Here is a 26899-nt window from a genome sequence, read left to right on the forward strand (position 1 = left end):
AAACTACAAGTAAAGCGTCTTGATATCAACGCACTGGCCGCTGCCAGAAGTTGCAACTTGTTAACGCCATTCCATTTCCGCCTGTCATATCAAAATAATTATCTCAAAGTGTTGCTTAGACCAAGTCCTAAGAACCATGACCACGATATGCGGCGGCATCAGCAACAACAAAAACAACAACAACAACAACAGTCGAAGCAGCAGCAGCAAAAGCAATCAGTAACGGGCAACTTTAGTTTGCGTGCGAGGCGGCATTGGTGACTACAACTTGATATGCAGAACTTGTTTTACACGCAATCTTGATTGCAATTATGTAATTCCGAAATGTGCACTAATTAAAATAACATTTCACTTAATTGTATTTACATAACTTTTGAAAGTGCTTATTAATTTGTGTACATTTATTGCTGGCACAGGCCATTGGGTGGTAAGCACTCGTTTCGCAGCTCATCCCACTTAAAATGGAATAAACTGCCAATCAGATTTTGGAATTTAAGTTAAATTAAATAATTTAATTGCCTTCTAACTCACACATTTAAATTCGAATTTAAATTTAACAGACTCGGTGGCGCCATCTATTTATGATACGTCTGGCCACTTAGTTCAACAAAGCTGCCACAGCGTTCGTCGATAATAGTGTTTTCAATTATTATCGATTCCTATCGGTTTAACATTTGCACGGATGAATTTAAGCCCGGCAAAGTTGCCACACAAATTTACAGTAAAATTACCCATATGGCCACATATTTAAGCTCCAACCTGCGCGACATAATCCTTAACACACATGTTCCCTTAGTTTTTCCAGACTTTCCCATACACTGGGAATGCTTTGATGACTCGCTGCTGGATTGGTGCGCTCGCTATGACAAGGATGCAAGTGTCTCCAGTTTGCCAGCATTTGAGAGCATGAGCATCGCAGACTGCGACACGCCACAATGGGAACGGAAGCGAAAGCGTGTCAAAATGACGTTGCAGAAATTTCTACAAGATTTTACAAAGGAAGACCAGGAACCGACTGAGTGGGCCGCTTATCAATATGTACGTGCCAGCGAAATACCCGCAAGCTGCCTGACGGGCATTGATTTCAAGAGCTTTGGATTTGCAGAACACCAGAACGACTATAGCCTCTGGCTGGGATCGAAATGTGCCAATACACCGTGCCATTATGACACCTATGGTGTCAATATCGTGGTGCAAGCATATGGCAGCAAATCCTGGTTACTCTTTCCGCCGGAGACTCCATTGCAAAGCTCACGCATACCCTACGAAGAGTCAAGTGTTTACTGTTTGGAGAACTTCTATGCGCCCGCGCCCGACAAACTGAGCCACTATGAGCAGTTCCAGGGTCAAGCCTATCATTGTCTTCTGCATCCAGGCGATGTGCTGATCGTGCCTCGTCACTGGTGGCACTATGTGGAGGCGGTGGAGACGTCGTTGAGCGTGAACTATTGGGTGCCGCTTAAGACTGACTTGGACTTGACCCTAGATGAGCTCATAGTCAAACATGTGGTCGAGAGCTTTGTCAAAGGTGAGAGCGATCAATTGAAGCAGTATTTATTGAATCCCAATCAGCTGGACGAGATCGCCGACTCAGGTAGCTCACTCTTCAGTCAGTTCGAGCGTGCACTGCAGGATCCAAGCTCGGAGAGCAAACGGAAACTATGGGACGCTGAGTATTTGGGCCAGAGCGAGGTATTCAAACTCCTAAGCAGCGTTGATGTGCGCGTGCGTGCCCTGGACGTAATGCCCAAGGAGGCGTACACACAGCTGCTCACAAACAACGCCAAGCGGCATGGCGCAACCAAGTCGAGCAGTGAGGATAACATTATCAGCTCTACGCTGGAGCAGCTTATCAATAGCATGTGTGCGCCGCGCTGCATTGCGACCATCAAAAGGGAATTCTTTCGCCGGTTGGGCCAAAATCAAAGATTATACCGCTAAGACGGAACGTTTATTGTGATACGTATATGAGATTAAAATCCAATAAGCATTCATTTTGTTATATTTGATACAATTTGAAACGGAACCAAAAAGGGTGGCCGGGGTGCGCGCATTAAATGCCATAACCAATCCAGGTTTAGATAGAATCTAGATTCACGAATAACATAACATACAATAGAGTCGCAGGCTAAACACAGTGCGAGATAATTGATGTGGAATAGAGCTCGTCAATTTACCAACCGGGCGGTTTCTGGTTGGGATAGCCGCCCTGTTGATGAGCAAAACTGCCGGGATAGGTGCCGTAGTGGCCGGGTGGGGGGCCCTGAGGGAAGCCACCATATTGATAATCTGCAAAACATACGAAAATACAGTTAGAGCTAGCTCCATTTAGGCAAAGATAAGCATACTCACTGCCTGGATATGGCAGCGTGGCATAGGGATTGAAGCTTTGCGGCATGGGCGGTGGAACATAAGTGGGATACGGCACATTCGATGAGGCGCCATACGGTACTGGCATGTGCACCTGAGCCGGATACGGCACATTCGCTGCGGCAGCTGTTGCGGGCGGAGCACCAGCGGGCACGTTTGGAAAATCTAGAGATAGATTAAATATTTAACTTTAATTCAAACAGGATTTTAATATTAAAGACAACGCACCGCTGCCGCTGCCCGATGTGGATGCATAGTGTGATGGCAGAGCCGGTGTGGCCGGCGGTGCCTGGCGACTCGATTCAGTGGTCAGATCCTTGAGCAGCTCTTCCTTTTCGGTTTTGCGTGCAAACACAAAATCACTGATCTTATTCTGAAACACAACCAGCAGCTGGGTGAGGTCATTATAGAACTTGGTGCCTTCCTGCAGATTGCCCGACAGCTCGATGTAACTGTCGTAGGCGGATGCCAGCTCCTGGTACAGTTTGTCGCGCGAGCTGCCGCAGTTGCCCGTCTCGGAGACGAAGGCCGCATGAGCACTTTGAATATCGGCGACCAGCGATGCCTGCCGTTCCACACTCTCCTTTACCTGTGCCTGCAGTGGGTTCAGCACTTGGCCAATGCGCGCCAGCGACAAGGCAGGCTCATCGATGGCACCATCCTTTTGTAGAGCAAGTAGAAACTCGTCCTTCATGTTGAACGTGGCCGATTTCAGCTCCGATTCGACAGCGTCGCGCTCCGCCTTAATGGTCTCAACAGCTTCCATTAGCTGCTTTAGACGCTGCACACTGGAGCAGTTGGGATCCACGCTGCCGCTGGCCGAAGGCAGCGACTGTTGTATCTGCTCGGGCGGCAGTGAGAGCAGCTCAATGCCTTTCTGGTTAGCCTCGAATTTCTGCCGCACCACCTTATCCGCCTCGATAGCATTGGTGATGACCTCGCGATACTTCTTGGAATTGGTACGGAACATTTCGGTCAACTTGTCCGAGCTGATGCGCGTCCAGCGCTCCTTAAACTGTGCGCGCAGCTGATTGTCCGAGTCCCGCTCCTCGTCCAGCAGCCGCTCGGTTTCATCTAATATCTCGCGATTGCGATTGAGCAACTCGGGCAAATCCTTTAGCAGTGTCTGCACATTCTCAATGCCGCCCTTTTCGCGAACCTCGTGGGCCTTCTCTCGCAGTGAAGGCGGCAGACCGCTGCTGCCGTCCGTTATCTCCACAGCAGCCGGCAGATTCAAACTGGCCAGCACGGCATTCAAGGTCTGGGTTGCATCGCGCAGCTTCATGATTTCCGCATTGACAATCTCGTTTTTGCGCATATCGGACGCGGTCAGTGCGCGATGCAGCTCAACGGGCACCAGATTGCTAAAGATGTCCCTAAAATTGCCAGACATGGGCGTGGCCATGGGCAGCGGCTTGGCCAGCTGCGCCTTGCCGGGCGAGGCCAAGGTACTCAGCTCTGGTATCATTTCATTGTAGATGAATTCATTGTCCTTGGTGGACTCGGCGAGGTTGCGTTTGGCGCGACTGAAGTACTCATCCAGGTAGGTCTCGTTGCCGCCACGGGACTGGGCTGCTTTGAACAGATCGATGGCATTGCGTAGGCGCGCAATCTCCTCGCCAATCTTTTTGGACGAACGACAGACCAGACTCTGATACAACTGCGTTAGTGCATGGAAGCCTGCCTGCTTGCCAGCAACTGTGGGTATCCACTCCTTCTCCCAGAGACTGCGAACGGACTCCTTTTGCATTGCTCGCAGCACATCAGCATAGAATTCCTCACCCTGACAGCACAACTTGGATATGATCTGTTCCTTCATGTTGTCTGCGGAAAGTGGAGATAATTAGTATGCTAATTATATTTGTATGTCGAAGCTGTTTCACCCTTAATAGCCTTCAGTATGAACACCTCCTGAGCTTGTGCCACCATCAAGGCCTGGAGCACAATCAGCGTATCCTGACTCAAGTCTGGAGTCGGCTCTGAGGGCACAGCTGCGGGCGTGGCGCCCTTTAAATACTGGAAGATGCCAGCGCTTTGCTGCAGCAGCTTGATAGCCAGCTTGAGACCCTCATCCGTGTCTAGCTGCTGACTAGAAGCCACACTGCTCTGGAGTGCGGCAATGTTGAAAAGCACGCACACCTTCTCGTACTGCAGCGAGGTGTGAGCTGAAAGTTAAGAAACGTTATTAAACCGGTTGCTTATTTCGTCATAGGCACAAGACTTACTCAGACTGATTTTGCCACCGAAAATGGAGCCCTTGTCGAAGGCATCTTTCCACTTGAAGGGTATCTGCAGCTCGCCAGCGGATATCTTTGTCTCTAATGCGCATATTTGATCGTAGTAGCTAAAATAAATAAAAGTGAAACCAAACGCCAGCGGCGGCCTATTAGAGACGACGTCATCCGCTTTTTGATTGTGTTTACGTCTGGCTCTTTCACACACGCACACAACTCACTCACACACACGCACACACACACACACATGATTAATTACAGCTACTTGAATGCTATCAACCGCCATGAGTCATGGAACAATTTTAATATCAAACCATAAACAACCTATCAGGAGTTCTTCTACCTGATCGTATATTAGACTTACGCATAAACGACTTCCAGCGATGCCTCATATTTTTCGAAAAACTTCCAAATTGCAGTATTGCGTTGCTTTGAAAACTCATTTACTGCGTCCGCATACTGCGCCTTCTCCTCGGCGCTGGCACCATTGTAGGTGCTTTGTATGAGATTGTTCAGGGGCTTTATTATGTCCACCTCTGACGGCTTCTTTAGTGGCACACCCAGTAGTTTAGACATCTTGTATGTTAATTTTTGCTACGAAGTACTAGTAAAATTTAATTTGCAGACGGAAACTAGATTTTCTTCTTTTTTTGTGTGCTGCCCGCTGTCTCATCAACAGCTGCGGCCAGTGTTGTTGAACATTTAGACAATTGGTGAGTAATTCTGCAAATGTGCCGCGCAGCTGTTAATAATAGAACACTTCTGTTAAGTGTGGAGCAGTTTTACTAGTTGTGGAGTAATTATGTTAATGGTGCCATTTTTTCAGCATTTTTTTTAAAATGGAACAATCTTTAAAGAAAATTTTAACGGTAATCAAAAACTAACTTTGCTTTATTTCGCAAGCATCTTTTTTGTGCATCTAATTCTTAGCAATATATTATTTTTTTCTACATGAGGCCTGTGCATATTTTAACTAAAAGTTTGATTATTCCATCCAGAGATTTGATGACAAAAAACACTAAATTCGCATTCTCCATTACGTTTTGTGTACTTATTTAAACTGTTCAGCAAGATTCATTTCACGCACTATTGTAATAATGCTGAATGCAAACTTGGCCACCTAAAAGTATATATAAATATTCAATTAATTTATTTGTCAATTTCAGATATGAGCTTACGCTGATATTGCTGTTCATTGTAATGGGAATAATGCCACCTGCCATAAACATAATGGGCTGTTGAGCTTGGTGCATGAAATGAGTCAGTGTGGATTTATAACGAGACTCTGCATCAATCCATTTAGACTGAAAAAGCGCGTTTGACAAGTCATCGCAGTCGTCTAGGAGCCAATTGCACGTATAGCAGAAGGGAAATGTCTCCATGAGTACTGCCACGACAAACATGAACGAGGCCAGGCCACGCCATAAATTTGAGAAAAAGAATACGTTGATCAGGCTCAGACCCAAGACGGAGCCAATGAGTCCAAACTGCACAAAAATCGTGCCCGATATTACTGGACGTAGCATATTGCAGCATCTGGTACAGAAGAAAATATTGCAAGGAATTCAGGAGACACAATCTGTCATGCGTCAAAATCTTACTCCTTAATCTTCTTGTGATCCTTGATGCAATTAACTATCTCTTCATAGTTTTCCTGCTCCGACATGTTGGGATCAATGCGTAGATTGCGCACATGATCCTTTAACACATCGAAGTGTCCGCGAATTATGATGAGGAATACAAGGAGATATGTGTCGGCCAATTGATCTGTCATTACCGCAAAGGACATTATGATATACTCAAAGATAGCTTGTATCCACAAATTACGCGTGCTCTTGTGCCAGTCAAGAAACGGATTGTAAACTGACCATGGCGGCCTACCGCTGAACACATAGGACAGAAACGTGGAGCCCACATAGACACAGTATACAATGGTGAAAATCAGAAAGACCAAGTTGCTGCGCGCCACTATACCGTGCATCTTCTGACGATCACTGTCGCTCCGCGCCCGCTTGTCCAGGCAATCCATTATGACCTCTGTCTTGGTAAGACGCCACAGATTACGGTACAATATAGTGGCCTTTACTGCGGTACCGAACACGTTGAGGGCCACCTGCAATGAGGTGAGAAATTCATCGGGCGTAAAGTTCTTGAACTCCAGCACATAGCTCATAGCAAATCCTGCGGACAGATAGACAGTTCCAAAGCCGAATGTTATGAAGGTCCAGCAAGTGTACAAATAGCGGATTAGACCATCCTTTGGTGGTAGCCAGCCCATTAGCCACATGGCCCGATACATGTAGATGCAACCAATTCGAGAGTTAATTGGTTCAGTCAGTGGCGCTGGCTTTATTAGCCTAAACAATGATGACTCCATTGCAAATCCTGTCGACTGTGCGCCCAGTTTGCGTACTGCTTGGTTTTTATAGCCGCTCCCATTGCAATAATTTTGGCAAGCATCAACTGGCAAATGAATATGGCAGCTGTTCAATTCTCGCAATGTGTTAGGAGGTCTGTATTTATGTAAAACAAGGTCAAAGTTTAGTTACAGTTGTATCCATCATTGAATTATTAAAATGGAAAGTTTCAAATTCAAATATTTATTTGTGTTTATTAAAGTATAAATGCATGTCTGTATGTATATAAATACATACATACGTACCCGTGGTTACAATGCTCTAAATAAGAATTGTTATAGAGCTATTCGCGTGGTGCATGAATGTCAGTTTATAAAATTTATAAGTATATGTTAGACATGCGTAAAGAAATGGGGATGTCTGCTCGAAATTGACATCATTTAATAGGTGCTAAATAATGTTAGAAGTTCGATTTACTGTTTTACCGTAATACTTTGGATTTGAGCTGAATAATATTTGAAATCCATCAATGCCAACTTAAATTTTAACATTTCTAAATAACATTTATATTCTAAATTCTATTCAAGACGTGGCAGCCCTAACTAATTGTCTAGTTATCCCTTTAAAGTTGATAAACTAAATTTATTTAGTAATATTTTTACACAATTTGAATACCTTTATTTGGAAAACTAGAATTTAATTCATTTAACCGTTATTATTATTTATGCAAATAATTGGGAAGTACCAAATAGGCGGTTCTAATGTTAAGTCCGTTGTACCTCTGTAAAGCCGCATGCAAACGATGTCAGTTAAGTGAAGTGCGTGTTAATTGAGCAGTATTCTGTTAGCTATTGTGACTGATTGAAATACCGGCCAGCTGACAACTCTGTCATATACTTAGAGCAGCATGTCAACTCTAGACACTTTCTATTTTCTGATTGCGTTGTTGTGGAAGAAAACTGAGAGAAAATAATAATTTTCTGTAAATATATTAAAGTTCAATAAAATTTTTTGCACCAACAGCATAAAACTGACAGACGGTAAGCAAAACGCGTTGTGAACTACGTGTGTTAGTGGGTGTGTGCGAGGAGGCGCTAACCACGAATCTCGGTGATAAACACTTGCAGTGACAGCAAAAAAAAAGGAAAAGAGGAAAGATAAAAAAAATCGAAGAATCCCCTTGCGATGGCCGATGTTGAAAAAATGACGGTCGCATCAGCGTCCGATATACCCGTGTCATCGCCGATCATTAGCGATACAGTCGTAGCTAGCGGCAGCACGACCGAGCTGGGCACCTCGCCCACACAAGAGCCATCGAGCAACTCGCATCCCCATGACTCCGAATATGACACGGCCAGTGATCTGGAGGGTGGTGAGGGTGATTACGATGATGATGAAAGCGAAAGCGACGAGGAGACTGAAACCGATGAGGACGATGCTGGTTCCGAGACCGAAGAGGACGAGGATGAGGATGATCTCGGTAGCGGCACGGTGAGTGGCAATGGCTTGGAACGCAGCGGTGTCGACAGCGAGGCACAAAAGAAAGTCGACGAGGATCGCAGCAATCCACAGTACATACCGAAACGTGGCACCTTCTACGAGCATGACGATCGCACGGCCGAGACCGAGGCCGATGGTGTTGTCGATACCGCCAGCGACGGCGGCCAATGCCCACCGGGCGTGGAGCCCACTGGTGGCGATGTGTCCAATGGTAACATTGCCACAGGCACCGCATCGTCCGGACAAACGCCCACCATTTCACAGGCGTCCAAAACCATGAAGAAATGGCAGCCAGCCTCGGGTGGAGACCGTTGGTCGCACGATCGCTTCGAGGCCACTGAGCAAGCGCCCAAAACGCGCGTCGAGCTTATGCAAGCCTATGGCTATGATATACGCAACGAGGATGCGGCACCACGTGCGCGTCGACGCAGACGGTATGGACGCGGACCGATGAAATACTCCAGAAACTGGGCAGATGAGCAAGCTTACCTGAAGGCGAGCAACAAGGAGCGCAAGCCACCACGACCCCAGGACTTTCCGGCGCTCAATGAGCGCAGCAGCACCAGCAACAAAGCGCGCCGTCCGCGCAGCTCAATCTCGCGCGAGGAAAAGGAGAATCGCGGCGAGCGTCGGGCTGTTGCCGGCGGCGGAGAGAAGCATGTCAACGCTGCGGGCGCCGGCTCATTGCCAGCCAAATCGCAAGAGCGTGAGCGTGATCGTGACCGTGAGCGTGAACGTGACCGTGAACGTGAGCCCAAAAATCGCACCTATGGGCGTGCTAATGTTGGCCACAATGCAGCTGGTCGCCAAAATGCCATGGAATTCAAGCAGAAGTCAAATCGCTCCTCGCATGGACGCGGCGATCAACGAGATTATGTGGATCAGCGCGCCGAGCGCGATTATCATGTAAACAGACCAAATAGCGGACCCAAGCAGATTATCGATCTGCAAACACATCAGCAACAGCAACAACAACATCAACAGCAGCAACAGAGGCAGGCACCGCAGCAAGCACCACAGCAGCAGCAGAAGCATCTGCCGCCGCAGCCATTGGTCACTTCGAATCTTTCGCAGCGTTTGCAGCAGGTGCAGCAACGCAATGATCCCAGCCATGTTGGCAGCGTGCAAATGCACTCGCTGGCCTCACAGAACCAACAGCAGCAGCAACAACAACAGCAGCAACAACAACAGCAGCAACAACAACAACAACAGCAGCAGCAGCAACAACAACAACAGCAGCAGCAACAACAACAACAACAACAACAGCAGCAGCAACAACAACAACAACAGCAGCAGCAGCAACAGTTGCATCTGGCACAACAGCAACAGCAGCAGCAGTTGCCGGCGGAGCAGCGCAATGGGCCCAAGCGCTACTCCAGTCTGAGACGCAGCCAGCATGAGGCCACACAACAGCAACAGCATTTGGCAGAGCAGCAGCAAATGCAGCAACAATTGCAGCTGCAGCAGCAGCAGCAACAACAATCACAGTTAATGCTCCAAGATCCACATATGCTCATGCAGATTGCCTACCAGCAGCAGGAGCTGCAGGCACAGCTGCAAACGCTGCAATTGGGTCCTGCACCGCCGACAGCGGTGCCAGCGCCACAGTCCAAACAGCTTGCACCGCCAGCAGCTGCATATCCACAGACCCAGGGGGCACCTTACTATGTGACCAGCGGGGAACCTGTGCCGGTACCGGTGTCCGTGCCTGTGCCCGTATCGGTGCCCGTGCCGGTTGCAGTGCCCCAAGCGCCCTATGTTAATCCGGCCAATGCCGCCTATCTGCCACCCACGCCGGCGGCTGTGGCCTATGCACAGGCACAATCCCAGGCAGCCACAGGACCTCCACAGCCAGCGCCACAGGCTGCACAGCCAGCCACACAAGCTGCACAGGCAGGGCCACCGTCCATAAACTATCACCAAAACTATAATACTGTTGGCGGCACTACATATTTTGTTCCGCCGGCACAGGCCACCACCCGCCCCGCTGTGCTGCCCCAGCGTCGACCTACCAATGCAATTCCCATACTACCGCCATCTGAGAAGCACAAGACGCGCAACGCCAAGCCGGATGAGGGGGCCAGTGGCAGCGGCAGCGGCGACAATATAGACCACATCATTGACAACATGTTTGTGCAGCGTCCGGCCTTCCAGCCGCCGCCGGCCACAGCTGGCGTGGAGGCACCAACAGCCAAACCAACAGCTAGCGAAGAAACCAATAGCAGCAATGCAGCCATTGCACAGCCAACGGCAGCCGCCGAGCAGAACCATCAGGCGGTTGCAGTGCCTGGGCAGGAATGAGTGCACGTCTTTGCCAATCCGCGACAGCAGCAGCGACGCGTACGCAGCCACACGGGCGAACTGATGTCCAGTGGCTATGCCATGCTGCCGCCTCAGGTTGGCTATTATCGCGCTCACTAGGAAGTGGCTCGAAAACTGAAATTTTTACGAGATTGTTTCTTATTGCGGCAGGGTCTGTGACTCTTCCTCAACCCCTCTCCCCCTTTTATAGAGCATTAGAGCAGTGCACACACACACACAACACAACACACATTTGTATTTAGCGAATAGCTGCACCTAATCGAACTTACGTCGATCCGACCTATTGTATGCATACACACCCAGAGTTCAGCGTAAGGCTTCCCAAGCAATCCGTATATATACCATATATACATATATCTAGTAATCGGGCGCAGCGATCCGGCTGCAGCTCCTTTAGCAAGTATAATGAATTTTAAACCAGAGTCATGTCGCTGGCGCTTATAATCTAATTACGTAAACATATAGTCGCATTTTGAAGTTGGATTAATCGTGAATTGTAATTAATCATTGGACATTTGAATTTCAATAAACGTTGTAACACGCAAAACCCCTAAAACAAATCTCTACTTTTGCTTAAATTCGGGATCCGGTAGAAAGATCAGCTATGCCTAGGACGCCAGAGATTAAATACCCTTGACATATGGCTCACGGCTTTACCAAATAAGCGAAAAGAATTGTAAAGCTTGCAATAACGGAGCTTGGCCGTACAAAATTGCACTTGACCGATTCTATCCATAGACTTATATAATATAGAATTTATAAACAAGGGTATTAAAAGAAGCGTATTTAAAACGTATCGATTATAAGAATATATTTAATCTTAAACCTTTCTTTTTCACTGACAGCAGTGCCAAGAAATGAAACCAAAGAGTTCATCAAGATTTATGTGACTAAGTCTATGGGCAGCTCCTCATATGTGGAGGAAGGCAAGAAACATCTGATCCAATTCCACATGGAATGCATTGAAATTGGATATTGACTTATAAGGAAATGCGCAAACTAGAGATTGTGCACAATTTACAAGTTGGATTCAATTTTCTGCTGCTCCAAGAGTCGGCGAATGCGACGGAAGGACTCGAAAAAAATGGCATTGTATTTGCGTGCGCTGGTCTTGATGCTGTCGCGATAGGCAGTCGAGTTTATGTAGATTCTGCAAGATAAAAAGAGTTATAATATTCCGAAAGATAACATGACAGCTTTGGAACTCACGCATCTGAGGTAATTGCATAGAAGACACCATAGCCATCCAGAGTCATGGGCGCCACAAAACCCACATTAGGCGTAAAGCCCAGAGTGCTGGAGGAAAGCACAAAATTGCCTCCGCCGCCGGATTTGGCATATAGCGGATCATCATAGAAAGCGGGTATGTTCAATTTATTCTCAAAGGCAACGCACCACAGCCCAAAAAGATGTCTATCAATGCCATTACCCTTGCGTGCCTCGTCCATTTGATATCTGTGATCATTGACAGCGGCACGAAACGCTTGAAGGAGCTGCTCATCCGTGGTGCTACTGCTGTCGGAGGCCTTAAGGAACTCATATACGTCATTGGTGCAGGAACGTAGCGTTTCCGTGCGTCCATTGTAATAATGGCGCATCAACGCCGTCTCATAGGTGGGCGCAATCCTTTCGGATATGTAAATATTAATACAAATTATAGTAGAATGGATTCAATGGCTTACTCATGGTGCATCTGGTAGTAGGCCCACTGCATGAGCACCTGCACAAAGGAATCGGGATGTAGCTTCTGGCTCTTCATAAATTCTTTGCCGTAATCATCGAACACTTCAAATGTAGCGGTGACATCGATGCCCTAAAAAGAATGGAAAATTTCTTAGATTGGAACAAAATTTGCAAACGTTTGGACTAACCCGCTTCTCAACCTCGTCGAGCACACGTTTAATCTCTGATTTGAGCGTGTCATCTAGCTCGAATTTAAGCTCTTGTATATCCACCAGCTTCGTATCCTTCACTTCACTCCAGTCCGGCTCGGGCACCTCCAGAAAACTGAGCTGCATAAATGTGGCAAAGCTGGCGCTGATTGTTCCATCATAACAGCTGTGCTCGCCCGTATACACATAGTGACCATTCTTGAAGGCGATCATGCAGCTGCTGCGGTCCGCCCAGCGCGAATGATAGTCGCCATATATGCTCAACTGTGACGATTCCTCCGTATTTTGAGGTTGATGCTCATCCCAACAAATGCTTATGTTCGAGCTTTCCACCAGCTTTAGAGTCTGCTTATTGGTCTCCGAAATGCTCATCAGGTGTTTGCGATTCTTGGCCCAGCTGGTGCGATCGTCATGGGTTAGCGCTGGGACGCCATCACCCTCCGGCTCATAGTCTAGGATGCTGCGTAGGCGCTGCAGGGCAACCAATATCTCTGGCGCCGTCAGAATGGTGTCATCGTCGTGGACACAATTGAAGGAAAACTGCCGACCCTTGCCGGTGATTATCAGATGAGTGGGTGTGCGTCCCTCCGATTTGGTTAGGAAATGCTTCTCAATATGATCTTGTTCCTCGCCTGGCACGCGCGAAGTGGAATAGAATTGCTTGTACAATGCTGACGAGTACTTTATCTTGCCGCCGTTCGAGGAGAGTGGCTTAATCGTTTCACTACGCACCAAATCCCAGAACTCCAGCGTGTGATGGATTTGACGAGCGAGGCTCTGAAATAAATGATTACAATTGTGTTGAACAAATAGTTCCGAACTTTACCCAACTCCAAACAAATACTCAATATTTTATCAGCAACGGACTACTGATAGTATATGATAATCCAGGTCGAATTGGAACAATCTAATTTTTTTGTTCCTAAATGTTCCTTATTGTTAGATAAAATTAACCTTATTTTGATCAATTTTGTCCTTTTGGAACAATTATTTTTTTATAGAAATGTCAGGTTTGCGCCTGGGGCTCACCTTAAGCATGTAGTCGGGCCGCTCGGGCACGCCCACATGTATCAGCTGGCAGGGCATCGACATAATCTGGTAGGGCAAGAGTGGCAGACGCAGCATGTGATAGCCGTAATCCTCCCACCAGCTGCCTAGCCAGTTTTTCATTTTGGCCGCACGCTCCTTGAGCTTTGCCTGCAGCTCAGCTCCAATTCCATTTGCAAACTCATCGATAATGCGACGCGAATTGGCCAGCTCCTCGGGCGTGCCAAAGGGCTGCAGGCCGGCATAGTAACGCTTCATGGTATCCCGCAGCTCCGGCAGTGGCAGTGCCGGCAGCGTATCATCAAAGCTGAAGGTGCTCTCATTTTTGCCACCGACAAATAGGCTTGCACGATCCATAATGAAAGCTCCTGCAAAAGTTGTTTAGTCCGTGTTAATTAGGTTAATAAAGCACTATAAATAAGCCGTATAGCATTACACAGCATATCTACAGGTGGGCTCCAGATAAGCAGCCGCTGATAAGCAGTAAAAACATTTTCCATTTTTATTTACGCTTGGTCCAAAGTACCAAAGTCAAGTGCCCGACAGAAGACGGCCAAAGGTCGTAAACGAAACACACACACACACAGATAAATATACATATATATCGTCATATGTTTATGTGTTTTAACTTAGTTAGAGTGGATGCTGCAGCACACCTTTCTCATTTTGCTGTGTATTTATTGCCATTTTTTTTGTACTAACCTTTGCGGGTATCCAATTGCTGAAAGCGCCAACTGTTGCGCTGTCTGTCCGCTGAATGACTAAACGCCTCGATGTTAGACACAAGCCCCAGCAAAGTTCGGTGGGCGTGGTGTCGAGCACACTAGTTAGTGTGCGTCAGTCGCGCAGACTGAGCTGCTTTGATAAAGCGACGATCGATAAGAGTGGTTGAATGAACGCGTACACAATAGAACTGGACAATCACACATGTAAATAGGCGATTCTAAAGCGTAATGGCACAATCCGATTTATTTTAATTCATTTGCATTCTTAGAATGCAAGCGAAAATAAATTTTAAACATGGCTCCATCACGTAGCACACTGAACTGTGACGTCACGAGTGATTGCTTTTGAGAGATTGGTTGGACTTTGTACCGGCACCCGCGCACTTGCACGCTGTGCTAGCGTTGTGCTGGCTATCGTGACTTCTCTCGTGACACGAACACGAATTAATACGATGCCTTTTAGTAAGAAAACACCGAGTTTTAAGAAATACAAGGATTAGAAATAAAGTTTAATTATGAACTTAACTAAATTAGACAAATTAAACAGTTTATTTACACATATATTATTACATTTTAAGAGAAGGTTGAAATTTATTAAAAACTGTAGATGTCGCTCAGCAATTTGTTGTACGTAAAAAATTATGACATAACATAACATTATGTAAAAAATATATACATATGTATATTATATAGTGAAAAAATGTGCATGTAGCGCGTGGGTCGCGAACGCGTCGGGCCGTGCTAGAAAATGGAGTAATGCAGCCATCTCTATTTCCTCCCAATTTTTGAGGAAATTCAAAACACATCATTGATAAAAACTAATAAAAGTATTTAAATATGTATGTGAATACTGATCATGAGTGCCTGCATTGTGGTACTTCAAAAACTAGTGGGTTTAGTCAATTAGCAATAGAACTCTGTACTGCCTGTAACAAATGCACGCATTAGTAAGTTTCCAAATATTTATTTAATCTTTTTATTGTTGTAGTGCGAGTCCTTACCTAGTGCAACTCTACAACTAAGTTTCACTTTGAAGGAACTTGTCAGTATTGATAAGATTTTAGATTGCTGTCATATTTTCTATTGGGTGCTGGTTATTTTTGTTTATGTGGTCAGCTGTAATGACAGAGTTGCCACACTTGCGAAAGCCTGGCAACGCCGTGCTTCTCGATTCGCAAAACATCTGGCATTAATTTCATGAAATGAGCAAATACACAGAACGGAATAAATAGAACAATATATTTTCTACAACGCTTGCTTAATAAAGCTGCGATTTCTAACTAAGCGCAAGCGGCCGAAAAATGTTACCATCGACGGGTCTTTTCAAGAGCTTTGCTTGTCCGTACTACAGCAGCACCGTCAGCGGTAATAAAGACAGCAACGGCGAAGCGTCCTTCAACTGCAAACGTCCTTTCTGCCATTTCAAACATATACGCAAGGGTGAGTGTGTGTGTCTGAAGATTCCAAGTTATGCAAACGCCTAACGCCAGTTGCTTGCAGACGATGTGGAAACTACGCAGTCAGCAGATGCGGTGCCGGAGTACAAGCCAGCGCCGGTGCCCAAATTGCTCTCCCTGCCGCTGCCTGAAATGGCGATGTGTGCGCCCAAAAAGAAGCCAAATCTGGAATATCACCCAGAGAAGCCGGCACTAAACGCCTCTCCGGCCAAAAAACGTTATGACGAGGTGGCCAGCGCACCCAAATACGTACCCTCAGCGGTGGTAGGCACGAATGGTGCAGGCGGCGATTGGCCAGAACATGATAAAGAGGAAGTGGCGGAGGATGAGGATGAATTGCCTGAAACAAATACTGAAGTAAAGCTAGAGCAGCAAGTAGCTAGCGAGGAGGCGCCAAACATTAACAGCGAACAGAAACCGTCGTCCAGTGCCCGCAGCGAGAGTCGCAAACATGAGCACAAACCTAGCAAGGAACGCAGGAGCTCATCGCACAAAGATAAAGAACGCTCTGAACGTCGTAGTTCCAGCTCCAAGCAGAAATCCTCCACATCCTCGTCACACAGAAAGTCAACCAGCAGCGATAGACATCGTAGTGAGAAGAGTTCCGTCAACAAGGATAGAAGCAGCACATCTAAATCCACAACGTCGTCATCATCATCCTCTCGAAGCCGCCAGCACAGTAGTTCCAGTTCAAAATCAACATCGCGCAGCTCGGGCAGTTCCAAATCCAAAAGCGCCTCCTCCTCTACCTCTAGTAGAAGCAAAGACAAAGCAGAAACAGAATCAACAACGACCACGGCTACGGCAACAGCAACAGCAACTGCTGTTCCCACCAAGGTCGCAGTTAAGCCCGCCGAAGACTTTGTAATGGATGAAATGGATTTTGATGCCTCCGATGCGGAGATTGTGCGCCAGTGTGAAATGATATTCGATGAATTGGAACAGGAGTTTGCGCAACTACACAAGCCGGAGGAGACGAGTGCGGAGAGCATACGGAAACGCAAAGCACCATCGCCGGATATTGATGCCTACACTGAAGCAGCCACAGCTGCATTACAGAAGCGTCGCGTGGCCCACGAGAATGCGGACAAGTGCAAGCCACAAGCGCCAATGGCGGTGCACAAGCCCAATCATATACGCAACGCCATGCAGGCTATATTTGATAGGCGTGCCGAGCTGCGTCGCCAGGAAAAGCTGCGCGCCGAGGCAGATGCCGAGCAGTTGCGCCAGGCGCAGGAGCGTGTGCGTGTCGCCCAGGAGGAGCTGCGCGAAGCCAGGGCCAAAACCCTAACACCACTCATCTCGCGTAGCGCACTGACACCACCAACACGCACAGGTGGGTTAACTACACCGAATCTCCTTTTAGTACCCTTGCGGAGGCTATGCTAATCCCGCTGCGACTTGCTTAATGTCTTTATTTAGAGGACATATGCTAACTTATTAAGTAATGTATTCATCAGGGCTTTGGACCATCTTTCTGCCTGAAGGTACTGTTTTTGTACCTGAATTTCGACAACCATAAACTTGGTTTTCGCGGGCTTGATTTGACCCCTATCTATAATGAGCAGCTACCAAATATACTCCTCTATGGTTTGGGGCTCAGTCTAAATAGCTTAATTTCTTGAACCAAACTAATTTTGAAAAATATGCGGTCGATTCGGGTTTCAGTTCGGTTGTTTTTTGTGCAACTAGCTTGGGTTAAGTTTCAGTTTACATTAAAAACCAATTTGAAATTATAAGTTTGAAACGGTTCGGTTCAAAATAGGGTTGTAACCTTTTTATAAATATGTTTCAAATCAATATCAATATGCGATAAAGCTAGAGAGTTTTTGTTCAACAAGCTTTAAGTCCACATATAGCACAGTTGCTATTTGTCTGCAAGGGTACTTAATTTTCGGTTCAAGCAAGAGATAAATTTGTGTTTCCTTATGTTTCACATGCTAATGCTACTCTCAATTCAAACAGCACGCACCATCGCGCCCGTGGCCAACGTGATAGCCATAGCACGTGCTAAGAAGAAGATCGAGGAGCTGCAGGCCGAAAAGAAGCCCGCCTTTACGGCAGCCCAAACTTTCAAAGGTGGCAGCCGTTTGGCGCATAAGCCAACAGCGGCACTGGACAAAGTGGCACCTGCAACGGCTGCCGCAGCCGCAAAGCCGCCGGTACTGGAGCCGCAAAGCTCCAAAATATCCTATAATATACGCATGCAGTATTACGAGATGATGGTGAAGCAATGCACCGTCATATATCCACAGCTGGCTGATGCCTGGGAGCGCGCGCAGGTCGAAGAGCTGGCCGTGTTTAAAAAGTGCAGTACGCCGACCATTTATAAGAACAGCTGCATGCTGGCCATTAATAAGTTGCGCAAGGAAGCCATCGAGGCGGGCAATCAGCCCGGCGTGGCCAACAAGACTGTCTCGCACGAGATGATGCTGGGCGGCAAGCGTGCGCTCAATACATCCTGGAGTGTGGAAAAGAAGGAGTAGGTCGCTTACACGCATATCATTCATCTTATTAATCGCTCGCTCTTTTTTTTTTTTTTAGCAAATGGAGCACCTCGGCGGAGCCTTTCGATACGCTGAGCGCCGAGAAGGCCTACGAATTGGTATACGATCTGCATCTGACTGATGAGCAACTGGTGGAGAACGGCTATCCGCGGCCGGGCCCGGCACGCGGCACAGCTGTCATACGCGCCTGCCGACCCAATCGCCGACCCAACGAGACTGAACGCTACTGCACGCGCTGTGGCAAGGTCTTCAACCTGAGCATATATGAGACCAAGTGCACCGACATGTGCAACTATCATCCAAAAAGCACAGGCTATCGGCGTGGCTTCGCAGACAATCAGCATCGCTGTTGCCAGCAGCCGGCGGGTACGCCTGGCTGCAGTTATGCCAACTATCATGTCAGCGACTACTATGATCCGGACAAACTGACCTGCTTTATAAAGACCATCGAGCGTTCGGACGATTATGTGCCCACCAAAAAGGATATCTACGCGCTCGATTGTGAAATGTGCTACACTACGCACGGTATCGAGCTGACGCGTGTGACCGTTGTGGACATTAATGGACGCAGCGTTTACGATGCTCTGGTCAAGCCGGACAATCAAATTGTGGACTATAATACCGTGTAAGTATAGCTCTGTTATGGCTGTAAGTATTCTTAATTATTACTAATCATATTCACGACAGCTTTTCGGGCATTACGGAGACAATGCTGTCGAAGGAGACACGCACGCTACGCGATGTGCAGGCCGTGCTTATGTCAATGTTTCATGCCAAGACGGTGCTGGTGGGTCACAGCTTGGAGAGCGATTTAAAGGCTTTAAAGCTAATACACGATGTGGTCGTCGACACATCCATACTCTTTCCCCACAAAATGGGTCCGCCCAAGAAGCGAGCACTCAAAACGCTTTGCATTGAAAATCTAAAGCGCATTATACAAGAAAATGGTAAATACACGACCAGTAGAAACTGCACTTTATTACAATCTAATCTTTTTGCCTTGCAGAGGCTGGCCACGATAGCGCTGAGGATGCGGAGGTCTGCATACAGCTTATCAAATACTACTTGCGCAACAAGATAAGTTGAGCGCCAGGTGGAGCAATTATTAATGGGATTGGGTGCGACACTTTTCAAGTTCATCAATGCAGGCGCATTACATACATTTGTAATATGTAAGCGGCGTTACCGCCAATTTAAACCCAGTTCACACCCATATCCACATTTGGAATCAAAACGTATCCCATAAGTGAGCCTTAAGATCGAAAAAACAAATATTTATATATATTAATTAAACAATAAGATATTAAAGCTAAATGCTTTGCATATTATTTGTTTCTCTATAAGCCCTTACATAGCTTCCAAATGCGTTCGAATTCCAATTCCAGTCGCTTGGCTATCCTGGGCGCGCTGGTAATGAGGAAATCATCACAGCTTCTGGGCAGCGATATCCAGTTCATGGAGCCGGTCATGCATACGGTTAATGCCGAAGTTTTGTCAACAAGAATCGAACGCTTCGCAATGTAGCCATCGATGATGCAGAATTTGTGATGCATTGTCATCTCCCTTGGTTGTTTTATCACCGGCGTTAGTCTGCGTAGCGATATGCAATCTCCGTATTTGGTTTTCAATGATTGATAGTTCTTGAAACAAATCAAGCGGACTCGTACTCCCCGCTCAGTGGCGCGACGTAGCGCCGAGCCAATGGCAAACGAATCCATGACATAGATGGCAATGTCAATGGTATACTTCGCCCGATCCATGTGCACGATTATGCGTTCCAGTTGCTTCCAAATGCAATTGATTTCATCGCATTTTGAGCTTGGCATCTGATGCATCACAAAACAGTTCCGGAAGTACTGAAACGAAATGAAGGCGATCTGATTCACTTTCTGCCCGACGCGATCATTCCCTCGCTCCCTCTTCAGTTTCGCGTAGTGTGCCGACAGCTGAAATGGCTTGGCCCAGAAAAGCTTTATGAACTTGATTAAATAATATAACATTTTCGCTTGACAACGGTATCGGTGTAGTGCTGCCCGTAGTCTAAAGACATTCAGTGTTCGATATCGAAATGCAATAACAGTGCTGCCAATTTTTTGTTGTAGCTTGTGGAGTTGTAGTGCCACCACATTCAATGCAGTGGCATTGCCAGCAATAAATGATATTTTAAAATCTAAATTTAATAAGTTTAACAATTAATAAATTGTCTTTAATAAATTATCTCTGATTTCAACAAGTACAAATATATCTAATCACAATCAACAACAGTTCGTTTGTCTGTACCTTATTTACAAGCTGTATTTATGTAACTTGTCATTTATCTAACCCTTTGGAAACGGCTAAAAAGGGAATAATGTATTGGTGGTAATGTATGTAACAGGCGGAAGGATGCATCTCCGACCCCATACAGTATATATATTCTTGATCTGCATCAATAGCCGAGTCGATCTAGCCATGTCCGTCTGTACGTCCGTCCGTCCTTCCGTCCGCCCGTCCGTCCGTCCGTCCGTATATATGAACGCAAGGATATCAGAAGCTAGAGACTTGAAATTTGGTATGAAGGTCCTTCTAGTGCCCGCGCACTACGAGTTTGTTTCCGATAATCGATGACTTGTCCCGTTTCCAAGTAATCGATAAAAACGACATCGATCCTGTTTTTTAAGGAAATTTGGTAAATAATAAGAGCTTGAGTCACCAAACCTGACATGTATCTTCTAGAATAGTATATATATATCAAATATCTTTCATTTTATAGTTATCACCATCTCCCAGCTACTGCCTCATAGCTTTAAATCAAGTAAATAAAGCAATTTATGCTGCCCACCAATATAAACCACAATTTAAATGCAATTGACTTTTTGAATACAAATATATATAATACACATACATTCTATGGTACAATATTTCATTAAAATCGGTTAAGAAACACAAAAGTTATTAAAGAAAACGTGCAAATTGCAAGAATTTCTATATACATGTACACACCCACATTCCTGCGAATCTTTGAATTCTATCAACAGTATTGAAATTGCGATTGTATTGTTTTCTGTGCTGCTATTTTCTTTTTTTTTCTCACTAAGACTCAATTGTTGGTGTGGATGTTGATTAGAGGCGGCGGCAAGTAATGCGGTCTTTTGCGAATTCGAACCCTACCGTCGAAACTATTTTTATAAGCTGAACTTATTAAAAATGGGTAAAAAGGTTATTATGTATTTTTTCTTTATTAATTTATTTTTATTACTGCTGAAGCATATGAGGGCGTAGCGCGAGCTGCTTTTGGTTTTGGTAGATAAGGGTTCAGGGTATTTCCTAGTCGGCAGTTCCCGACTAGAGCCTCTTACTTGTTTGTTATTGGCAGTATAAGATTATATCATATATATAAGTTGGAGATAACTAAGTTAAGAAGCTTTTTAGTACCAGTTAATCAAAAATTATGTTTTTTTCTAGAAACCTTTAAGTTTTTCAGAAAATCTTACGCAATCCAAGCACAAGGACTTTTAAGATTCAACGACAAACTTTACTCTGCTTTTAATATATGAGCAAAATTTGTATAGGCTTTTTTTAATATTTTATGTATCTTCAAGGGTATTCAAGGTGCCACATGCCGAAATAAACGAATCTTTTCGTTTTTTTGTAAATAACTTTACAGCATAATTTGTTTTTTTTTTTATGCGTAACTTTACAGTATGATTTGTAAAAGTTTGCTTTTGTCACCGTCCGAAATAGACTAGCGGAATATTTTAATTAATCCGTGGCAAATATTTTAATTGTTTTTATGGTCACAATTCGCTGACAGCTCGACATTTCTATCAGCAGAATTCGAGCATAGTTTTTAAGTCTTGCTTCCAGCAATATCGATGGCTAAAATGCGTGCACAATTGAAAAGTTAAACATAAAAAAACACCTTAGCTTTACAGGTGTCACAAAAAAGTACATAAATTGCAAGTTTTGAAACTTTTTGTAATGTTGTTGCCTGTTACCTTACCACAAAGACCTGTTGTTTCTGTTATTATTTTAAATGTAATTTTAATCAGATTGCCGCCGTACTTCATATTTTTCAATTATACGCGCAGCGGCTGTTGCCAACGCCAGCGGCAACAGCTGCTCACAATTTGTTGTTGCCTTTGTTGTTGTAATTGTTATACAAGTATTTGCATGGTGTGGTTTTTCAATTTTACCGTTACGCAATTTCAGTTTCATTAAAGAACGCACCAAAAGTTTTTCCGTATTGAACTTTTTCTGCGTGAAATTCTATTAGTTAAAAATAAAAAAAGAGAAAAACAAGTAAGAGGGATGAAGAGAGCATGCCGAAGTTTAAATGCCCTTGTAGACGTGAGGCTTAGATATGCTTTTCGAAAGAAATGGTAGTTCAATTTGATCTGGTTTTGCAGATATATTCACCTGTTATGGTCAATACCGTAATTGTTGAGTCAGGTGAAAAGATCTGGAAAAACAGAAAAGTAGCTTGTTATAAATTATTACATATAACAAAATATAAAAACTAATATATTTTTACCAATTTTTTCTGCAGAGTTTTATTATATTCAAGTGTCTGATTGATTATAACCGTCATACAATTTTTAAAAATTTTGATTATGTTAATTTTGTGGGTTGCGACACGACCATTTCACCAATGGAAATGTACAATTAGGCTCATTACTTTTTTTTCATTATAGAAATTCTCCAATTTAGGAAAAATTTAATTTGTTTTTATGAAAAATAATTTTAACTGCAGATCTTAATCAATATTTCTTCTTAAATTATCATTCATTCCTATCAGTTCAGTTCCGTCAAAATTTCATACATTCATATGAAAGGAGCATAATGTAACTGATAAATGTCTATTCTGGCCAAGATATCTTGATAAGCAAAGAAGTTTTTTATACAACCAATTTTTCGAACGAGCAGCTGTAACATAAAGAGGTCTGATCCGGTTGGTTCCGACATATGTACTGACTGTTAAGCGGGCAGACTATATATACTTCATAAGTGCACATTTCGTCAGAAAACTATAATATCTCCGGCAAGGGTATACAACAACGAAGTACATGAAAAAATCTGGTAAAAGTTTTGTACTTTGCCGCAGTAATTCGCAATAATTGTTTCCGCCGGACAGGGATGGATGTCTGGGCTTTGGACAGGAAACGGACGGGCAGTCAACCAACCATGTGGCTAGCTGATGAATAGATATGGTTGCGGATTGGGATACACAGATATAGATGCATGTATCTAGTGGCCTGGGCAGGGGCTCGGTGCTCTACACGTAAACCTAACGAAATGTAAATAATATTAGTGGTACTTGACAATGACAATGTGCATATGTGGCCCAAAAACCTAAAGACCGCACACAGTGCAAACAAAACACACGCAAGTGCCGCTCGAGGGCTTCGGGCCAGGCACCAGGAGGAGCCCAAGGAGCCCAGGGGCTAGTGTGCAAAACAAACACAGGGCCCAAATACAAACACACACACAACCAAGAAGAAGCTAGAAAAACAAGGAGCGGCTGAGCATTGGGGCGGGCTGTAGGTGGGGGGCGTGTGGTGTAAGTCAGAGCTGCTTGACTTGTCCCTGTCACACATTGGGCGACCTGGCCAGGCGGAAGTATACTTAAGACCGTCGAAATAGAGGCATTAAGATCTTTACAGTTAATCCCTTGAGGAAATGTTTTGTGTGTGTGGTCGCGACGACAATGTTGTGCCAATGTGTGTGTATATTGCAGATAGTACATAGTGTATACACCGTAAAAAATGTTATTTTAAATAAAAAAAATTATCCTCTTATAAACTTTAACAAGTTGATATAATTTACAGCAACTTGTTGAATCTCACACTAATTTAATATAGTCTTAAAATAGTATTAAAATAGTAATTATTTAAACAGGTTGTGCGCCGAAGCCATTTTAGTCCGGAATTCCATTATTTCTTTTATTTTTTTACTGTATTGGATCAAAAATAGCATACATTTTTATTCCATTATTTCTATTTAGCACAAGCCGAACCTCAAGTCAGATAAATTGAACCGAATCACATTTTGCTTTAATTTTTATGCCCCTATAGAGTGCGTAGAAGAAGATGGCTAAAAACATAATTGCAAAGCTTTTGACACTGAACCCTTTAAAAAAGGGGTAAAAGTATATACTGGTTTAGTGTAAATGTATGTAACAGGCAGAAGGAAGCAACACCGACCCCATAACCCACATATATATATTCTTGATCTGCATCAATAGCCGAGTCGATCTAGCCATGTCCGTCTTCAAACCCCCACGGGGTACATGCCACGTTAAGCAAATAAGGACTTTCTGTCTGTTCATCTGTCCGTCCGTCCATCTGTCCGTCTGTCCTTGTATATACACGCGTGGATCTCAGACCCTAGTGGGGCAAGAGACTTGAAATTTGTATTAATTTAAAGTGCCGCGCAGTACGAGTTTGCTTCCGATAATCGATAACTTTCCCGTTTCCAAGCAATCTATAAAAATCGACATCTTAATCTTGATTTTTGGGCAAATATCTTAGGTTTTAAGAGCTAGTGTTGCCAAATTTGCCATTCCAAAAGAGAATATACCAAGCAAGTATCTATTATTTTATTGCTAGCTCTACCAAGATGATTCAGGGTATCCCCTAGACGACTAAAGCAACTTTTACTTGTTTTATTTTTGTTTTTAATTTTTTGTTAAGTTTAAAGGAGAGCGGAAAGGTAACAGATAAATCTGATGGATGAATAATAAAAATATCTGAAATACAACTAATAATTAGCTAAGCCGGTTAACTATGTGAAAAACCGGGGCTGTGTCCAGATCTTTTATAACGAAATTTTATTAAAGCATTTTTTTTGCCTAAAATGAGTTTTGACATGCAATGAAACAAATACCATGTTATATTCAAATTTAAGCTATTTTCAAATATAAATATTTAAGATTTAAAAACGAGTTGAATTTTTTAAATTATTTATTTTTTTACTGTGTACATAGTTGTTGTTGTTCTTAGCATTGAAAAAAGGCTTAAAAGCATGCCTACAATCATTTTTGGGGCTCGTGTGCTGTTGTCCTGCGCCTTGGGCCGCGCTTAATGTGTGCTCCTGAATATTTCAGCTAACCAGCGACAATGCCAACAACAACAACAGGAACAACAACAATAACAAAGGACACATGCGTGCAAGTTAAGTGCTTAAAGCATTTAGCCCAACGGTTTTGGCTTTTAATTTGCACTTTCAGCTAACAGGCGAAAGCGAGGCTGGGGGCGTGTCACGTATTTATTTAAGCAAATTGCGCATACGCCGCATTGGCAACGCGCTAAAATATTAAAGCGGGCGCAAACTGAAAATAATGCGTGTCGTCGTCGCACAGAGAGCTGACAGACCAGCTGGCTAGCTGGCAAAACCTTTTTACAACTTTTCTAGAGCCACCACCAAAAAAAAAAATGTATAAAAATAAATAAAAAAAACTGTTAAGCTGCCTCCGTCTACAGCTCCGACCACATATATAAATAAGGCGGCAAGAGCCAGTGCCAAAAAAAAGAAAGGAAAAGAAAAGCCGGCGGTAAGCGCAAAATAAAGTCATCACAAACATATTAGCAGCGAAAAACACCTGAGCAAATAGATTTATATGCACGATAAAGCACAGAGTAATTTCCCGTAGATCCTGTCGCCGGCGCCCCGAGTATCCCCCCGCTCCCTCCTCAGTCTGCCAAACTGCACAATCTGCCGCTGCCCCCGTTGCCTGTTGCCTAAGCCACAAAGTAGCTGCGGCCCAAGATAACATCACTTTATTGTAAGAAAGTTAAAACACAGAAATGCAAGCTAAAGCCAAAGTCAAAACCAAATAGTCCAAAACGGTGGCTGAGTGTGGGTGTGTGTGTGGGTGAGTATGTGTATGTGTATGTGTGTGTGTGTGTGTGTGTATGGGCGTGTGCGGGCAGGCACTTAAAAAAATGCCAACAGTAAAAATGCCGACACATACTCAAGCAAAAGCCTGGCAGGTAAATACGGCGAATCTTATATGCTCTCATAGTCTTGCTAAGGTATATGTGTCTCTATATAGGGAATATATCTTTATATAAAACTGTTTGTCCTGACTGACTGACTCACTGTAGTTACCTTATGTGATGAATGTACACGTTAAGACGGGATTTCGGAAAATTCCACACGCATGTGTGGAAAAATTCGCGAAAAACCTCTGTATGAAACTTTTTTGCTTACCATCCGATGAGAGGTGTTTCACACATAAAAAAAATGCATTCCTCCTTGGGGGTCAAAGATTTAGTGGGTGACGCTTCATGTTCAAATTTATTTCCAAAGATCTATACGAAAAATGATTTGAGACCTGTTTCAGGCTTTTCGCAGAATCCAAGCTTTCTCTGTAGAAATGCGATTCAAAGACTTTTTTGGGCGAAGTTTTAAGCTTAGTCTTTACATAAAAACTTAATGAATACGTGTTTTAGCGATTTAGAAAATACCACCCGCCTTCGCAAAGTTCACCGGTATGGATGGAAACCGC

The 26899-nt window shown here is 44.5% G+C and overlaps 7 protein-coding genes and 1 long non-coding RNA gene across 8 annotated transcripts; 4 read left to right on the forward strand and 4 right to left on the reverse strand.

Annotated features, from left to right (window-relative positions):
* Positions 1-663: 663 nt before the first annotated feature.
* Positions 664-1994, forward strand: HSPBAP1 (HSPB1 associated protein 1). Its single transcript, XM_064699225.1, has 2 exons — positions 664-1528; positions 1595-1994. The coding sequence occupies exons 1-2, from the start codon at positions 736-738 to the stop codon at positions 1939-1941; spliced, it is 1140 nt and encodes a 379-aa protein (XP_064555295.1). The 5' UTR covers positions 664-735; the 3' UTR covers positions 1942-1994.
* ALiX (programmed cell death 6-interacting protein-like protein AliX) lies at positions 1930-5296 on the reverse strand. Its single transcript, XM_064699223.1, has 6 exons — positions 4969-5296; positions 4596-4714; positions 4254-4535; positions 2599-4194; positions 2353-2535; positions 1930-2289 (listed from the first exon to the last, which is right to left on the reverse strand). Exons 1-6 carry the CDS (start codon positions 5178-5180, stop codon positions 2174-2176), a joined length of 2508 nt encoding a protein of 835 aa, XP_064555293.1. The 5' UTR covers positions 5181-5296; the 3' UTR covers positions 1930-2173.
* A 166-nt stretch (positions 5297-5462) lies between these two features.
* Positions 5463-7550, reverse strand: LOC135440186 (odorant receptor 59b-like). Its single transcript, XM_064699226.1, has 4 exons — positions 7267-7550; positions 6206-7117; positions 5783-6140; positions 5463-5724 (listed from the first exon to the last, which is right to left on the reverse strand). The coding sequence occupies exons 2-4, from the start codon at positions 6979-6981 to the stop codon at positions 5656-5658; spliced, it is 1203 nt and encodes a 400-aa protein (XP_064555296.1). The 5' UTR covers positions 6982-7117; positions 7267-7550; the 3' UTR covers positions 5463-5655.
* Positions 7551-7883: 333 nt separating this feature from the next.
* Positions 7884-11343, forward strand: btz (barentsz). The gene is made up of 2 exons (XM_064699222.1): positions 7884-8001; positions 8089-11343. The coding sequence occupies exon 2, from the start codon at positions 8147-8149 to the stop codon at positions 10760-10762; it is 2616 nt and encodes an 871-aa protein (XP_064555292.1). The 5' UTR covers positions 7884-8001; positions 8089-8146; the 3' UTR covers positions 10763-11343.
* A 225-nt stretch (positions 11344-11568) lies between these two features.
* On the reverse strand, positions 11569-14565 carry CROT (Carnitine O-octanoyltransferase). Its single transcript, XM_064699224.1, has 6 exons — positions 14425-14565; positions 13705-14090; positions 12655-13452; positions 12466-12596; positions 11993-12409; positions 11569-11933 (listed from the first exon to the last, which is right to left on the reverse strand). The coding sequence occupies exons 2-6, from the start codon at positions 14077-14079 to the stop codon at positions 11801-11803; spliced, it is 1854 nt and encodes a 617-aa protein (XP_064555294.1). The 5' UTR covers positions 14080-14090; positions 14425-14565; the 3' UTR covers positions 11569-11800.
* On the forward strand, positions 14514-15068 carry LOC135440189 (uncharacterized). Its single transcript, XR_010438265.1, has 2 exons — positions 14514-14651; positions 14717-15068. It is a non-coding gene; the product is annotated as an uncharacterized LOC135440189 (long non-coding RNA).
* Positions 15069-15529: 461 nt separating this feature from the next.
* Positions 15530-19725, forward strand: LOC135440181 (RNA exonuclease 1 homolog). The gene is made up of 6 exons (XM_064699221.1): positions 15530-15887; positions 15948-17240; positions 17870-18386; positions 18449-19036; positions 19099-19358; positions 19418-19725. Exons 1-6 carry the CDS (start codon positions 15749-15751, stop codon positions 19495-19497), a joined length of 2877 nt encoding a protein of 958 aa, XP_064555291.1. The 5' UTR covers positions 15530-15748; the 3' UTR covers positions 19498-19725.
* Positions 19723-20436, reverse strand: LOC135440188 (mitochondrial cardiolipin hydrolase-like). Its single transcript, XM_064699227.1, has one exon. The coding sequence runs from the start codon at positions 20409-20411 to the stop codon at positions 19749-19751; it is 663 nt and encodes a 220-aa protein (XP_064555297.1). The 5' UTR covers positions 20412-20436; the 3' UTR covers positions 19723-19748.
* Between the last annotated feature and the right edge of the window lie 6463 nt (positions 20437-26899).

Source organism: Drosophila montana, unplaced genomic scaffold (assembly GCF_035044405.1).
Source record: "Drosophila montana isolate Dmon_TW-CO22-7 unplaced genomic scaffold, ASM3504440v1 contig_896_1, whole genome shotgun sequence".
In the NCBI taxonomy this organism is placed as follows: domain Eukaryota; kingdom Metazoa; phylum Arthropoda; class Insecta; order Diptera; family Drosophilidae; genus Drosophila; species Drosophila montana.